The sequence below is a fragment of the Nipponia nippon genome, unplaced genomic scaffold (assembly GCF_047370975.1).
Source record: "Nipponia nippon isolate SJK-2023a ecotype South Korea unplaced genomic scaffold, ASM4737097v1 scaffold_32, whole genome shotgun sequence".
Classification (NCBI taxonomy): Eukaryota; Metazoa; Chordata; class Aves; order Pelecaniformes; family Threskiornithidae; genus Nipponia; species Nipponia nippon.
Genome location: NW_028262350.1, coordinates 1,294,907 through 1,309,892, shown reverse-complemented (window position 1 = coordinate 1,309,892; position 14,986 = coordinate 1,294,907). Strand labels below are relative to the sequence as shown.

The 14,986-nt window shown below is 70.4% G+C and overlaps 2 protein-coding genes across 4 annotated transcripts; both read right to left on the bottom strand.

The window, feature by feature from the left end:
- Window positions 1-250: 250 nt before the first annotated feature.
- On the bottom strand, window positions 251-12,533 carry KCNH4 (potassium voltage-gated channel subfamily H member 4). 3 transcript variants are annotated; one of them, XM_087770209.1, is made up of 16 exons: window positions 12,395-12,527; window positions 9,022-9,255; window positions 8,760-8,891; window positions 8,429-8,556; window positions 7,202-7,445; window positions 6,806-6,963; window positions 5,070-5,277; window positions 4,669-4,863; window positions 4,188-4,387; window positions 3,514-3,763; window positions 3,196-3,410; window positions 2,084-2,131; window positions 1,613-1,980; window positions 1,360-1,466; window positions 1,188-1,264; window positions 251-1,088 (listed from the first exon to the last, which is right to left on the bottom strand). In XM_087770209.1, the coding sequence occupies exons 1-16, from the start codon at window positions 12,468-12,470 to the stop codon at window positions 615-617; spliced, it is 3,114 nt and encodes a 1,037-aa protein (XP_087626335.1). In that variant the 5' UTR covers window positions 12,471-12,527; the 3' UTR covers window positions 251-614. The 3 variants fall into 3 exon arrangements, with proteins under 3 accessions (XP_087626335.1, XP_087626337.1, XP_087626336.1); XM_087770211.1 differs by lacking the exon at window positions 8,429-8,556 and having other exon boundaries at window positions 12,395-12,533; XM_087770210.1 differs by lacking the exon at window positions 8,429-8,556 and having other exon boundaries at window positions 9,044-9,255.
- Window positions 12,534-13,344: 811 nt separating this feature from the next.
- On the bottom strand, window positions 13,345-14,938 carry HCRT (hypocretin neuropeptide precursor). Its single transcript, XM_087770233.1, has 2 exons — window positions 14,369-14,938; window positions 13,345-13,936 (listed from the first exon to the last, which is right to left on the bottom strand). The coding sequence occupies exons 1-2, from the start codon at window positions 14,387-14,389 to the stop codon at window positions 13,493-13,495; spliced, it is 465 nt and encodes a 154-aa protein (XP_087626359.1). The 5' UTR covers window positions 14,390-14,938; the 3' UTR covers window positions 13,345-13,492.
- Between the last annotated feature and the right edge of the window lie 48 nt (window positions 14,939-14,986).

Below are 14,986 nucleotides of genomic sequence, written 5' to 3'. Positions count from 1 at the left end.
CCGGCCCCCGGAGCCCCCCGCCTCGGAGCCCCCCCGAACCGGCCCCCGCGCACCAAATCCGCCGGCAGCCGCTCCCGGCCCTCGGCCCCGGGCACGGGGGGTCCCGGGAGGGGCTGTCGGGCCTGGCCTGGTTGTAAAAAAAAGACCCCGTGGGCAAAAAGTATAAAATGGTATCAAAATCCCTGCTGGTGCGGGGCCGGGGCGAGCGCTGCACCCCGGGGGCGCCGGCGGGTGCGGGGTGCCCCCGCCGCTGCCCCGCTCCGGCCGCCGCCTCCCGGGGGCTTGGGCTGGCGGAGCCAGAGCCGGTGACCGGGGTGAGGCCGGAGCTGGGGTGTCCCGGGCAGCGAGGGGGCAGGGCGGCGGGCGGGGGGTCCCCCAGGGCGAGGGTCCCCCGAGGGCGAGAGTGCCCCAGGGCGAGGGTGCCCCAGGGCGAAGGCCCCCTGAGGGCGAGGGTCCCTCAGGGCGAGGGTCCCCCGAGGGCGAGGGTGCCCCAGGGCAAGGGTGCCCCCAGGGCGAGGGTGCCCCAGGGCGAGGGTCCCTCAGGGCGAGGGTCCCCCAAGGGCGAGGGTGCCCCAGGACGAGGGTCCCCTGCCGCCACCCCGGTGCCCGCGGGGTCAGTGGGAGCTGGTGGAGCTGGAGCGGGGCTGCGGGTGGGCGCGGGGCCGACCGCCAGCCAAGCAGCCAGGGAAGGAGTGGGCAGAGCGGGGCGGCAGCAAGAGGGGCTGTGAGTCCGAGGCCTGGTGGGGGTCAGGGCCGGGGGTGTCCCCCCGCGGCGGGCATGGCCCCTCGGCGCCCACCCAGGGGTGCATGGCGGGGCTGGCGGTGGCGTGGGCCGAGCGGCTGCGGACGGGGCAGCGTTTGGCCCGGGGGCTGGCGGAGGGGGAGCTGAAGGAGCTGGGGGGCGCGGGCGGGGGAGAGGGGGGCACCGGGGCGGAGGGCGGCGAGGGTTGGAGCGGCGTCAAGGCGGCGGCGGGCAGGCGGTAGGGGCAGGCGGGGGGCTGTGGGGCTCCCAGGCGGCCCTGGAGCAGCTCCATCATGTGCTGCAGCTCCCGGCTGAGGTGGGAAACCTCCTGGTTGAGGTGGTTGATCTGGAAGGGGAGGGAGAGCGGTGAGCCCTGGCGGATGCCCCCGGCTGAGCACCCCCGGTGCTTTTGGGGATCCACTCCCAGCCCCGGTCCCCGCCACACCTCCTGGTTGAGCCTCCTGATGTTCTGCTTTATCTCCTCTGCCTCCGTCGCCAGGGCTGGGCCGCCCGCGTCGCTCCCTGCCGGGGAAGACACGGCCGGTGGCAGAGGGCTCCCCGAGCCCCCCGGCCCCGCCGCCAGCGCCCTGGCCTTGCCCGGCAGCTGCCGGAGGTACCTGACGTGGGGGAGTCCCTCGCCGCGCTCTGCTGCGGCGGGTCCACATTGAAGCAGAAGGTTTGTGGCTCTGATGTCCCCCCGTTGTCTTCAATCCCGTCCACAACTCTAGGGCAGGGAGGGGGTGAGGGCTGGCCGTCGTCACCCCCTCACCCCTCTGCCACCATTCCCGGTGGGCTCCCGGGGGCCCCACACAGCCCAGCCGGCACAAACGCGCGGCAGCAGGACGAGCCACTGGCATTTCCCAGCCTTACCTGGGGCTGAGGTCTGGGGGGCCGTAGGCGTGCAGGGAGGGGATGAGGAGCTTGGCTGGCCTCCTGTCCGCGCCGCCCTCCCGCTCCAGGAGCCGGGCGTCCCTCTGGCACTGCGGAGAGGGGCTGCGGCCCCGGCTGCAGTGGGCTGGGGAGCGGCAGTTGCGCCGCAGGGCTGAGATCTGGCATAGCTCATCACCCAGGAGGCTGCTCAGGGAGCCGCGGCGTGCCGGGCTGCTCAGCTGGGGCAGCAGCAGCTTGCGGCGGGTGACGGTGGCCGGTGAGTGCTGGAAGACCTCGTCGGGCTCCTCCTCGTCCTCCAGGATGGAGGGAAGGGGCTTCTCCGGGGTGGCACCGCTCTCTGGACGAGGCTGCAGGTGGGTGCAGGGTGGAGGTCAGGGCTGGTCCCCATGCAGGTGCCAAAGCCAGGCACGGCCACCCCTGCCCCGTCCTCCCCCCTGGCGCGGCACAAACCTGTGGTGCCTGTGACAGCCGCGGGGACCGGGAGTAGCGGCAGAGCCCCTGTGGGGAGAGCAGACAGCACCGGCTCAGCGGCACGCAGGACCCCCGCATGGCTCCGCGGGGACCGGCCGCAGGCAGACACAGCGCCGGGCACGCACCCTCCCGCTCCCCGCCTCGGCACGCAGCGCTCCCGGCCTCTTGGTGCCCCCCTGGACAGCCAAACCGCCTCCGGCACCGTGCATCAGCCCCGTCCCCCCCAGCCCCAGCGCTGGCCCCCGCGGCCCCTTGCCCGCTCTCCTTCCTCTGCTGCTGTCGTGACACTGATGAGCTGCCCGACCTCTGCCTGCGTGGCCGGGGCCGGGGCCGGGACCAGGGCTGTGCCCGATTCCCAGCCCCAGCTCAGCCATCAGAGCATCGGCTCCCCTGGGCGCGTGCTGCTGGCCAGGAGAGGGTGCGCAGGGCTTCTGCGGGACCTGGCGAGCTCCGTTTGCATCCATGCACCCTTGGTTTATTTATACCTCTCCCAGGCAATGGACGCGTTGGGTTTTGGTAGGGCTATTTGGGATCTAGAGAGCAACCTCCTGCCCCACCTCTACAGGGCCTGGGGGCGGTGGGTACCCGGGGAGATGCTCCGGAGGAGCCCCCGGCCGCTCGGTGCCAGCGCAGAGCCAGCAGCAGAGACGGGGGAGGCAAAGCGCTGCAGAGCTATTTCTGCAGCAGAACATCCCCCCGGCTGCTGGAGTCGGCAGCATGACTAAACCCGGCAGCCCCCAGCGCTGCCTCCTGCGCAGCGGGGGGGCCGTGCCCCGGCTGGCTGTCCCGCAGTGCCCCCCAGTCCCCTCCACCCCCATTTCCAAGCCCTCCACCCCCCCCCAGCCTCCTGCACTGCAAATGCTCTTGCTTCCCATTCCCCGGGTTGCACGGAGCCAAGAGGAGCTGGGATGGGATGTACCTGGATGGCTGGGGTGGCACAGCCACAGCCCCCGCCCCGGCCTCAGAGCCTGGGGACCATGAGCGGGGAGGGGACAAATTCCCCTTCCGTGGCCGTGCAGAGCCCCAGCCCTGCTCCGGTCTCTGGGGCCGTGAGGACGAGAAGGGGCCTGCGACGGAGGACACGCACCCACCTCCATCTCGCTGCCCTCCCGCAGGTTGAAGGTCAGGTCCTGGTGGATGTCCGCCGTGAACTTGCTGGCATACTCGGGGTAGAGCTGCAGCACCTCGCAGAGCCCCCGCAGCCCGATGTACTGCAGGTCACAGTAGGTCAGCGCCTTCACGTCTGCGTTGGTCTTGATCACTTGGTCCGTGCTGCACAGGTCGGCTCCGATCAAATCCCCCTTGCCTGCAGGAGGGGACCGGGGTGGGCTAGCGGTGTGAGCCCCGGGCTCCTTGCCCAGCTGGGCAGCAGAAGGGGCTGGGGGAGAGCCCACGCCGCCTGCCCTCACCCAGGATGGCCAGGACCACGTTGTCCTTCAGCACCTCGAGGGAGCCAGAGCAGACGAAGTAGTTGGCCTGCAGCGCGTCACCCTGGCGCAGCAGGTACTCCCCCGGGGCGCAGAACGAGGTCTTGATGTGGAGCGAGAGGGAGCGGAGGCAGCCCCGGCTGGCCGTCTCGAAGACGGACAGCTGCAGGATGTCCTTGTTGAGGTGCATGGCCACGTCCGCGCGCAGCTCGTCGGGGAAGTCGTGCAGCAGCTGGGGTGAGCAGGGCCATGGCGCTGGGGTGCGGCTGGCAGGGAGAAGCCTTCCCCGCAGCCTGCCAGCCCCAGGGGACACATCCCTGCCCGAGCAGAGCATCTCGCTGCTCAGCTGCCCTGGCTGCCTCGGCAGAGGCCAGCGGTCCCAGCTGGCAAACACGGGGCAGCTCTGCCCGCGGGGATGGGCTGCCTCTGCTCCACGTGCCTGTCCCGCTCCCCATGCTGGCAAGAATCCGCCCCCATCCTGGCACCCAGCTCTGGTCCCTCTAGCCACAGAGCATGGACATGTGCACACCTGCACATGCGCACACACGTACGTACTCGCACACTCACAGCTGGCCCTGCCAGCCCCATCACCCCCACACCGGGTGCAGGACAGGGGGACAGAGTGGGGCTGGCTCAGCCCAGCCAAAACCTCCTACCTCGTTAGCATCGATGCCGTTGTTCACCGACCAGGTGGTCTGGAAGTACTCCAGCATCCTCTGCTTCAGCTGCTGGGGCAGGCGGTGGACGCGGATGAAGTCCTTGAGGTCCTTCATGCGGGTGTGGTAGAGCGAGCGGCGGGAGTACATGCGCTGGATGATGGCCGTGACGTTGCCGAAGACGACGGCGTGCATCAGCGCTGGGGGACGGGAGGGCAGCGTCAGGCCCGCCGAGGAGCCGGCTGGCTGGAGGGCTGCGGCACACGGGGGCCCGGGCAGGGGCTGGGCTCTGCCCCCACCAGCAATGCGGGGCCGTGGGGTGCAGCACGGGGGGGCTTCTCCTCTAACCCAGCCCCAGGGCTGTCCCACAGGGCACACATCTTCATCGCCTCCCCCCAGCGCCTGTCCTGCCCAGGTACCTGCCACTGCTCCAGCAGCTGGACATGAAGCCCCCCACGCCCTGCCCCGTTCCCCGCCTCACCCCCGATGAGCATGGTGCAGATGGAGAAGATCTTCTCGGCGTCGGTGTTGGCGCAGACGTTGCCGAAGCCCACGCTGGTCAGGCTGCTGAGGGTGAAGTAGAGGGAGGCGATGTAGGCGCTGCGGATGGAGGGGCCCCCCACTGAGTTGTTGATGTAGGGAGCCTCCAGCCTCTTGCCCAGCTCGTGCAGCCAGCCTGCCAAGCACAGCCAGGGGTTAGCGCTCGCCGAGGGGCCTGGTGCTCAGCACAGCTCCCGTCCCTGCCCCGGCATCCCTTTGTCCCACGGGACTGCCCTCTGCCCGCTCCCCCCTGCCAGCGGCACGCAGCGGCACGGGGGGAGCCAGGTGTCCTGAGCGTGCCCCCGCCCCGCGCAGCCCCCGCCGGCGGGCAGCCCCGCTCACCGATGTCCCAGGTCTGGGGGTCGTTGCTCTCCATCTCCTTGCGGCCGATGACATACCAGATGCATGCCATCCAGTGGGCCAGCAGCGCGAACATGGACATGAGCAGGGTGAGCACCATGGCACTGTACTGCGAGTAGCGGTCCAGCTTCTGCAGCAGCCGCAGCAGCCGCAGCAGCCGCACCGTCTTCAGCAGGTGAACCAGCGAGGTCTGGGGAGCGGGGCAGGTGGGTGAACACTGCGGAGCTGCAGGCAGGGGCAGGAAGGGACCCCCCCGCCTCCCCCTGGGGCAGGGACCCTTCGCCACCGCCCACAGCTGCCAGGAGGGTCGTGGGCTACGGGGCCGGCTGGGAAGAGCTCGTCCCCAAGCAGCCTTCTGCCAGCACCCAGCAGGCAACTGGGGTCACAGCTCGTCGGGGCGCCGAATCACCCCGGGAGATTTGGGGTGCTGGAGAGGGGAGGGAGGTGACCAGCGGGAGGGGGAAGCGGGCAGCAGCGGCGTCGCTATCAGGCTGCGTTTGCTGAAACTGCTGGCAGAAAGCTGATCTAATCTATTTGCAAGGGGAAGTCTCGGCAAGATGCTGTGCCTTGCCTGCAGAGATCCTGGACAAAGAGAGCTGGAGCTGCCCTGGCTTAGGCGGGTGGGTTTGGATCCGCAGCGATGCCGAGCGCTCCGGGGCCTCCCACCTCGCACAAAGCTCCTGCCTCGTCCTTTGCCTCCTGCCGGCGCTGCACCAGGCACCTCGCAGGAGCCCAGGGCCACGGGCCAGGCAGGGGCACCAGGCAGGGGCTGTGCCGGAGCAGACGCCGGGGTCAGACCCCACTGAAGTGGGTCAGGACGGACCCACTCCCTGGGTGGCTCAGCTCTGCTCCCCGCTGGCAGAGGGTCCCTGCAGGGGCTGCCCACCCTGGCAGTCCCTTGGCAGCATTTTGCGGGAAAGTGCTTGTGCCCTCGCACTGCGGTCTCCTCGCAGTGCGCCCTCACTGCTGCCCGTGCGCCCCGGCTCGCCCAGACCCGGCAGAGCCAGCGGCAGCAATGGCCCCTGCCGCGGCCGCGGTTGTTTTCCTGCCGGGCAGCACCGCTGGGACACCAGTGAAGCCGGGTTTGGCTCAGGGGGGCAGTGCCAGCCCCAAGTGCCCTTGTCCTCCCCGCACGCTGCTCTGCCTCCAATAAGCGTAATTACAGCCTCTGCACTCGCCGCCTCCTCCCCTCCCTGCCCCAATTAGCAGAGGTGGGAAGGGGCCGGTGCCAGCCGCGCACTTGCGCAGCCCATCGCACCCCCTGCGCCGCGGGGCCCCTCCGGAGCCTGGGGAGCCTCAGGCTGGGACCTGCCTTCGTCACCGGCATCTGCCCCGTGTGCCCACACGTGTGGTCCCCCCTCGCCAGAGCGGGCGATGTGCGCGTGCCCCTCGCTGCAATGGTGTGTGCACACCAGGTATTCGCAGGTATTTGCTCTGCAGCCTGGGCAGAGAACAGGCGTGCTGGGTGCTGGGTGCTGGGTGCTGGGTGCAGGGCGGGCACCTGCCTGCAGCTCCTGGCGCGGTGCCTTGGCAGTTACTGTCATTTGTGGCAGCCTCTGGTTAAATTAAGATGCGTGGGAGGCTTCCCGCTATAGCTGCCATCGCTGCTTCCCCTCACTGTCCGCGCCGCTCCCAGACGGGCGCGCGAGGAGCAGATCCCTGCGAAAGGGGCCGCCTCCCCCCCGCTGCCCCCCACCCACGATGCAAGTGGCACTCACCACGGTCACGTTGAAGACGTAGAGCAGATCAAAGGGCAGAGCGGCGATCAGATCCACGAAGAACCAGGTGGCCATGTAATGGATGCAGATGGAGCGGGGGTCGTACACCACCTGGCCCGACTGGCTCACGTACGTCGTCCGGAAATTCAGGATGATGTCTGCCCCGGGGAGAGCAGGACCAGCCATCACTGCCCCCGCCGCGGCCAGGGGAGCCGGGCCAGGGTCTGCAGCCAACCCAGGTCCCACTCCCAGGGTGCTCGGCACCAGCAGGAGGGGCAAAGCGACGCCAGCTCCCCTCTCCATCACCCCGCAGGTCCGCTCCTCTGGCCGCGTCCCCGCCCCGCCCAGCCACGTTCCCCATCCCACATGGGTGCTCAGCACTGGGCACGGACCTACCCAGGATGAAGAGCATCTCCACAGCGATGTCGCTGACGATGGTGCTGCGGGCGGCCGAGAGGCTGTCCTCTGTGCCCGTGAAGCAGACGTTGTAGGGGACGGTGATGGCCACGTAGAAGGTGGCCAACAGGATCAGCCAGTCCCAGAGGGCCTTGAAGATGCTGTAGTGGAGCAGGATGAAGCGGGACTTCTGCACCGAGGCCACTTTGTACTCGGGGATGGATGGCTTGTTCTCAAACACGTTCTGGGGGAGCAAGTGGCAGGGTGCAACACGGATGGCACAGGGGCTGTCCCGCCAAGGGGGTGGAGGCCACCGCACCCCCCCCGCCCCGAGTCCCACCAGCCCGGGGTGATGGACACACATTTCCAACGGGGTACATGGGCTGCGCTGAGGTCACCCTCAGAGACGGGCACAGAACGCTCGGTGACAGCACATAAATTAACGCTATGCTAATGCTATTAACAGTAATCCGCTGGCACTGCCAGCTGCTGCCCACTGTGCTGGGGCAGAGCCACCCCACCCTCCGCAGGGACGCGGCGCTGCTGGGGGGCAGCGAGAGCCCGCCCTGGGCAAGGGGAGAGCTGGGCCCGTCTCCCCCAGGCCCCCTTGGTTCAAGACTGGCATACCAAAACCCTTCGCCTGCTTGCCAGCTCTGGGTCCCCGGACGCTCTTGGCCGGTGACAGGACCCCCCGCCCCGGCCCCGCGTCTGCAGGCGGTGCCCATCGCGGCGGCTGTGCTCAGGGACCCTGCGCGGGGGCACTGCAGCTGTGCGAATGGGCTGGCACAGAGACGACACTGGTCCCTGTTGCTGCTGGAAGCCCTGCAGCTCGCGCGCCTGCAGCTGCCGCAGCCTGGTAACGGCGCTCCCCGGGGCCGGCACGGCTGTGCTGTGAGCGGGAGGCTGGGTTTTCCCCAGCTAACGTGTGAGGAGAGACACAGCCCTGCAAGAGCTGCCAGAAGATCTGCTCTCCCCACGGCAAGCTCCAGGCACCCGCTGGTCTCTCTGCTGCTGCCAACGAACCACATTTGCAGCCTGGACCACAGTGCGGCTGCCAGGGATGGAGGGCAGTTTGGTGCCTGGGGAGGCCAGCGAGGTGCATGCATGGGAACAGCATCCCAGCAAGACCAGGCTCTGCGGCGGGGCTGGTCCCAGCAGAGCCGCGGCGCCGCCAGCCCACCTGCAGCCCCAGCCCGGGAGGCACCGAGGGCTCCCCGAGGTCCTTACGCGGTTGATTTTCATCTCGCTGCGGTCCCGTCGGGCAAACTGGCTGCTGAGCCGGTGCAGCACTGTCCGGCCCTGCCTCCGCGCTGCCCACAGGTGCAAACTCCCAGGCTTCTTGCTCCTCTGCTTCTCTGCAGCGGACAAGACACGCTGGGTCAGTGGGAGCGCTGTGCCACTGCTGGTGCAACAGAGCAGGGGCTGCTTTGGGGACCCTTTCTTGCATGGGTGCACAAAGGCGGGCAGGACCCAGCAGGGAACTGGGCGCCCCTTTGCCATGTGCCCACTGCACACGCCGCTCCCCAAATCCCATCCCCATCTCATAGCCACGGCTCACCCTCCTTCTTGTCACCCGGGTGGCTCCTGCCCCGGCTCTCTGTGATGTCCTTGAAGGAGAAGAGGAAGAGCACCACCTCCCCCTTCTCGTTCTTGATGGGCATGATGTCCAGCAGGCACCAGAACGCGGTTCCTGTGTGGGGGAAAGGGGCGGTGAAGGCAGGACAGTCCCCTCGCTGCTCGGCAGCTTCACCCCGGGGCCGGCACGGGGCCAAGTCCCAGCCAGAGCCGCGGTCAGGGCCCCGGCCCCGTGCACCACTCACCACCCTTCTTGTAGAAGCAGACCTCGGTCTGGTACTCCTGCCTGCCGTCCAGCACCTTCTCGATGCGCTGCAGGACGGGCTCGCTGGTCTCGGCCCCGTAGAGGAAGCGGCAGCTGCAGTTCTTCTGCATGACCTCGGTGCGGGCAAAGCCAGTGAGGTCGCAGAAGCCGTCAGAGCAGTAGACGATGGGGAAGCCGCGGCGGACCTGTGCGTTGGCCAGGATGAAGTTGCTGTCTGAAAGGAGACATGGCCACCCCTGAGGGCTCGGGGCCACCCTGGGGGGCTCAAAGGGGAGCCCAGCCCTCCCGGCCCCCTCGGGTCCCTCTGGGAAGAGGAGCCAGGTCTCTGTCTGGCTGCTGGCTGCCCCCAGCCGCTCCCAGAGCTCGCTCATCCCCTGCCCCGCCACCCCTGAGGCCCCGTCCCGGGCAGGACCGCACAGTCCATGTCCAGCCCAGCCCCATGCGCTGGAAGGGGAAGGAGCCCAGATCCAGCTCCTGGCTCCCATCGCCAGAGACGCGATCCCGAGCAAGGCGATTCACGCCTCCCCCTCGCCATCTGCCGCTCCCACCTCCCGCCGGGGCTCAGGCAGCTTAGCGGGAGCAATGGCAAACCCGGCCGGGCACTGCCAGCCCAGAGGCACCGGGCTGCGGCGCTGGGCCCTCCAGCCCCAGGCACGGCACCGCGGCGCCATGGCAGCACTCACAGAGAGGGTAGGAGAAAAACCACGAGCCTGGGATGAGTCGAGGGCCCTTGCCAAGCCGGCACAAGCCAGAGGTGAAGGGGAACGACAGCATCCTTGATCTGCCACAGCACCACGGAGCCTCCCCAGCATCACCCCTGTGCAGGCGAGGAGATGGCAGCAGGCAGAAGAAAGCCCTTGCCAAGCCCCACGCCCTGCCCAGCCACGGGGCCGCAGCGGCTCCTTGCTGCAGGCTCTGCGCCAGCGGGACAAGTGGCCTCGTGCTAAAAGGGTGCCAAGGAAGAGGGGCCGGCACGGGCTGTGTTTGCATCCACTGAGGGCAGAGCGGGGTGTCCCCAGCCCTGGCATGGTCTCCAGCCCACGGGTCCCCAGCCCAGCACCCCTGCACCCCCCCGGCCCCGGCAGCAGGAGCAGGCGAGCCATGATCTGCCCCCTCTCACAGCAGAGGAGGGGAGCCCGCAGCAGATTTCAGCGCCGTGCACCGGCAGCAGAGCCGTGCCAGCGCACCGCAGGCAGGGCAAGGGCAGAGGAGGTGGCGGGAAGGAGGGGATGGCAGCCACAGCAGCCCTGGTAGGATAGGACGGGGGTGCAGTGGGGCCACCACAGCACAGCTCAACCCCGGATTAGCCTGGGGAAGCAAAAATAGCTTGAAGCTGTGACTAAGGCCAGATTTTGGCTCTGGGGAGCCAGGATTATGGTGTTGTCCAGGATGTGTTATTAGAAAAGAAAAAAAGGGCTTGCATTTGGGAGCAGCTCTGCCGAGAAAGGGGAAGCAGCTCTGGGGGGCTCGGCAGCCCCCTGCCATGGTGGCCAGCTTGCCTGGACGGGCACCCTCGGGCCCAGCGGGCAGCGGCTGCCTGGGAGAGGCAGGGTTAACTTGCACAGCGTATCACTGCGGCTAAAGCCCCTCTCCATGGCAGATAAAGCCGATAAGAGACACATCAAACCCAGCAAAGCCGGACACTGTTTAAAAGTGCCTGGAAGGCGGGCTGGCGCAGCTGCGGGCAGGATGCTGCCAGGGTGCTGGGGGGCAGATCCCGTCTCCCTGGGGCACATTCCCAGGGCTTTGCGTGGGTCATTTCAGGCAGCTCCCATGGGGACCCTCCTCCTTGGAGAGCCAGATCCAGCCCTGGGGAGCCCAGGGCCAGCAGAGCTGGGGACACCAGTCCCTGCTGCCTCTGGGGGCTTTGCTGGCACCGCAGCAGAGCTGGGGGAGCTCCACTCAGCTCAGCAGGGGGACAGGGGCACGTGGAGCCCGATGCCATGCTTGGCCTCTGCCCCTGTGGAGGGACAGTCGTAGGACCGCCAGTGTGAGGCACCCGTGGCTCTGCCCTGGCACCTCTGGGCGCAGCTGGGTCTGAGCTGGGAAGGGCTCCGAGGGCTGGTGGCCCCGTTACACATTGCCGTCTCGAAGGTAACATCCCAAATGAGAGCGCCTATGGGCAAACGACACCCTGGGTCGCCTGGGATGCTCCGCGTCACGCCAGGCCAGGAGCTGGCCCAGCACCGCAGCCAACGCATGCTCCGGGGGTGCTCCTGGTGTCCCAGTGGTGCCGCGGGAGGTGGCTGCAGGCTCCCAGTGCTGTCTTCATGCCAGTCCCTCCCAGCAAGGTGAGGGACACCAGCCCTGCAGGCAGCTGGCCCGGGAGGTCCCTGCTCCAGGTGATTCTGGGGGGCCTGGGGTCAGCGCTGAACACAACCGGTCCCTGAGTGGCTGCATGGTGCCAGCGGTGCCGGGAGCTGGCACGTGGCACTCCGGCATGATCCCCTCCCCAACATGCCAAGGCCTTAATCCATCCTGGCCCCAGCGCCGCCACGGACATGGAGGGGAGTCCAGCTCCCAGAGACACACCAGAACCTCCAGCAAGCGGCCCCAAAACGGACGGCGCTGGGACGGCACAGGCCCTGCTCCCCGCCCCTGCCAGAACACACCGCGACCGGTATCCACCCTTCCCGGGACGTAACCCCAAGCCAGAGGGCGCGTTGCTAACGGGGGGCTCGGGGTGGGCTGCCCGGTGCAGCACCGGGGCTTCCCCAGGGCCCCCCATGTCCGTCGCAGCAGCGCCGTGCGCCGTGGGGGTGACAGGCACAGGCTGCGCCCCACGGCCACCCCTGGCTCCGGGGCTCCCCGGCTGCGGGGGTTCCTCGGGGCAGCGCCCCGGCCCCGCACCGCGGGCTCCGCCACGGCCCGCGCGTCCCCCCCGGACCGGCCGCCGCTCGGGCACGGGACGGGGCGAAGCGGGGCCCGTGGGGGCTCCCGGGGCGGCCTGGGCGGCGTGAGCCGGGCCGTGCCCCCTCCCCGGGGCCTCCCCGCACCCCGGGGACCCCCCGCAGCCCGGAGACCCCCGCGGCCCCTCCCGCCGCTCCCGGGCTCTGTCCCTGGTGCTGAGCGCGGCCGCGCCGGCACCGGCCGCGGGCCCCGGGGGGCGCAGCCCGGCCGCACCGCGGGGGGCCCGGGGCACGGGGGACGCGGGGGGCCGGGAGCGCCGAGCCCGGCCACGGACGCGAGGGGTCTCCGGGAGGGCGCAGAGCGTCCCGCCGAGCGCCGGTACCGGGCCGAGCCCCGGCTCTCCCCGCCGCCTCCCGGGGGGCAGCGCCGCCCCTGCCCCGGCCCCGCCGTGCCCGGCGCGGACCCTCCCGCCTCCCCGGCCCCGGCCCCGGCCCCGGCCCTACGGGTGCCATCGAAGCGGGTGGCGATGGTGTCCAGGAAGGTGTTCTGCGGCGCCAGCAGCCCCTTCATCACCGGCATGGTCCCCCCGCGCCGCCCGCCGCGGGGCTGCGGCCGCGGGGCTGGGCTCCGCCGCCGCCCCGGGCCCCTCCGCAGGTGCGGGCTGATCCCGGCTCGGCTCGGCCCGGCCCGGCCCGGCCCGCCCGGGGCTCCCGCCCCGCCCCCGCCCCGCCCCGCCCCGGGCGCTGCGCGCCGCCGGCACCGGGAGGGGCCTCGGCACCGGCGGGCACCGGCGCCCGCCCGGGGGCAGGTCGCTCCGTGCCGGGGGGCACCGGGATGGTGGCGCCGGGACCCTCTCGGCACCGGCACCCGCCGCACCGGCACCGGGACCCGCTCGGCACTGGCACCGGGACCCGCTCGGCAGCGGGAGGCGCCGGCCCTCCCGGAGGCTGCGGAAGGGCAGGACCCGGCGTGCCCGGGGGCAGCTGCTGGGGGACACCGGCCCCGGCCCCACCGCGGGGGCTGCGGGGCAAGGCCGTGTCCTGCGGGATCCCCTGAGGGGCACCCAGGGGTGACAGGACCCAGCCGGAGCCCTCCCTGCGCAGGGACAGGGTGGTAGGGTGCAGACCAGGGACCTGTGGCCACGACGGGGTCATCGGGGCTCCCTGGTGCGTGGGCGGGGGGGATGCTCCGAGCCCTTTACGGGGGCTTCACAAACACCCGCCGCCCCCGGGCAGCCTGGCGGAGGCTCGGTTCGCCCCAGTTCTGGTCCCGCATCCACCCCGCTGGGCCCGCGCACGCCCCCGGTGCAGGCACCGCAGAGGAGCCCAGGTCCCGGCACCACAGAGGAAGGCACCAGCCTCGCCGCCCGCCCCCGAGCAGAGCTGTGCCCCCCGGCCCCTCCCCAGAGAGGAGGCAGAGCCGGGTAACATCAGGCTACCATTTATTGTGAAAGGCCAGCGGTGCCTGCGGTGCCCTGAGCAGGCTCGGCCAGGGCCAGGAGGAGGTATGTAAAAGTGCTATTTACACCGAGCTCCGGGCGCGGGGCCCCGGGGTCCGGCGCCCCGGGGATCCCCGCTCTGCTCCCGCCGCCCCCACCCCTCTCAGTAAAAGCTCTTCGCAGCTCCCTGAGCCTGGCTCTTGGTCAGGTCCTTCCCCGAGCGTCCCTGGCACTCCCTGGGGCTGGCAGGGCTGGCGTCAGCGCCCCGCAGGGCCGGTGTCGGCTGGGCATCCGTGCCCGTGGGGCAACCCGATGCGTCGTGGCAGGCGGTGCCGGGGTGCTCCCCGCGCTTGCCCATGGTGAGGATGCCAGCGGCGTGGTTGCCGGAGCTGTGCAGCAGGCGGTAGAGCCGGCTCTGGAAGGCCGGCGGGACGCTCTTCCTCTTGCCCAGCGTGAGGATGCCGGCGGCATGGTTGCCCATGCCGTGCAGGAGGTCATAGATGCGGCAGGAGCAGGTCTTCTGCCGGCAGCACTCAGGCAGACTCTGCCGGGCAGCGGCCAGGGAGCAGAGCAGGAGCAGGAGCAAGAGGCAGGCAGCTCGCTGGAGCTGCCGGAGGAACAGGCAGCGTTAGTGCAGGGCAGCCGGCAGTGCCGGAGAGGGGGGCTGCACAGCCCCAGGGCTGCCCCCCGGTCCTGCTGTGCCCACCGCTGCCTCGGCTCCCGTCTGCCCTGGTCGCTGCAGCGCTGCCTGCTTGTCCCTGCTGCCGTGGGGGCCCAGCCCCACCCCGGGGTGCACCCGGAGCGTCACCCTTCGGCGTCCCCCCCAGCCTCAGCTCCCTCCCGAGGAGCCCACGTGGGGCTGACCCCCCTGATCGGCTGCTGGCCGTGGTCGGGGAGCCCTGGGGAGGAGCCGCACGCTCAGAGCTTCCCAAGGAACTGGCCAGGCCCTCCTGCACCCCCAGATCCCCGGCCTCACACCCCAACCTCCCCCGGCATCGCTGTCCCCCCGGCCCCACCGGCCGCGGCACCTCGGCCCCACCTTGGCGTTGGGCACCTCCATCCTTCCTGGGGTCTTCAGGCAGCCGAGCGGCGCTGGGGCATGTCCCGCCAGGCAGCCGAGACCACAGCGCCCTGCGCCGCCCACCGCAGCCGCTGCTTTATAGGGCCCGGCACAATAGCGCTGCCAAAAATACCGTTGGGGCCAGGCGGGAGTGGCCGGTCTCTGGGAGACGCGGGCGTGCTGTGGCCGGTAGCTCGGAGACCGGCCAGGCCTTTCTCCTCATTTGCAGCTCCTCATTGTGTGGGTGCTGGCGGGCCGGGCGCGGTGGCCGGGGTGCGTGGCACTAATGAGGCCGTAATTGCCCGCGGGCCCCGCGGCCAGGCCGGCACAAAGGGGCTGAAGGTCAGCGCTGGCGAGGCGCTGGCCTGCTCCCGACAGCGGCTGCGTGCGGGTCCGCTCCTCGAGGCCCCATTAGGCTAATTACCTCCCCGAACAAAGGGGTGCCGGGCAGCCGCACGGCTCCTTGACGTGGGGAGCCGTCACCCTGCGCTCGGCTGGTGCTGGGGAGGGATGGTGCCGCCAGGGTCCCCGTACCCACTGCCGCCCTCCATCCCCTTTGGTGACCCCATCCCACCTTGGCCCCACAGCCGGCGCACG

What these genes read in the sequence shown, in the direction of transcription:
- KCNH4 (XM_087770209.1), bottom strand. Translation starts at nt 12,470, where the DNA reads ATGCCGGTGATGAAGGGGCTGCTGGCGCCGCAGAACACCTTCCTGGAC. An exon ending in CTGCACCATGCTCATCGGGG is followed by an intron (nt 4,388 to 4,668) that starts GTGAGGCGGGGA and finishes CCCGTCCCCCAG; the next exon opens with CGCTGATGCACGCCGTCGTC. An exon ending in TCAGGAGGCTCAACCAGGAG is followed by an intron (nt 1,089 to 1,187) that starts GTGTGGCGGGGA and finishes CTCCCCTTCCAG; the next exon opens with ATCAACCACCTCAACCAGGA.
- HCRT (XM_087770233.1), bottom strand. Translation starts at nt 14,389, where the DNA reads ATGGAGGTGCCCAACGCCAAG. An exon ending in TGGAGGTGCCCAACGCCAAG is followed by an intron (nt 13,937 to 14,368) that starts GTGGGGCCGAGG and finishes TTCCTCCGGCAG; the next exon opens with CTCCAGCGAGCTGCCTGCCT.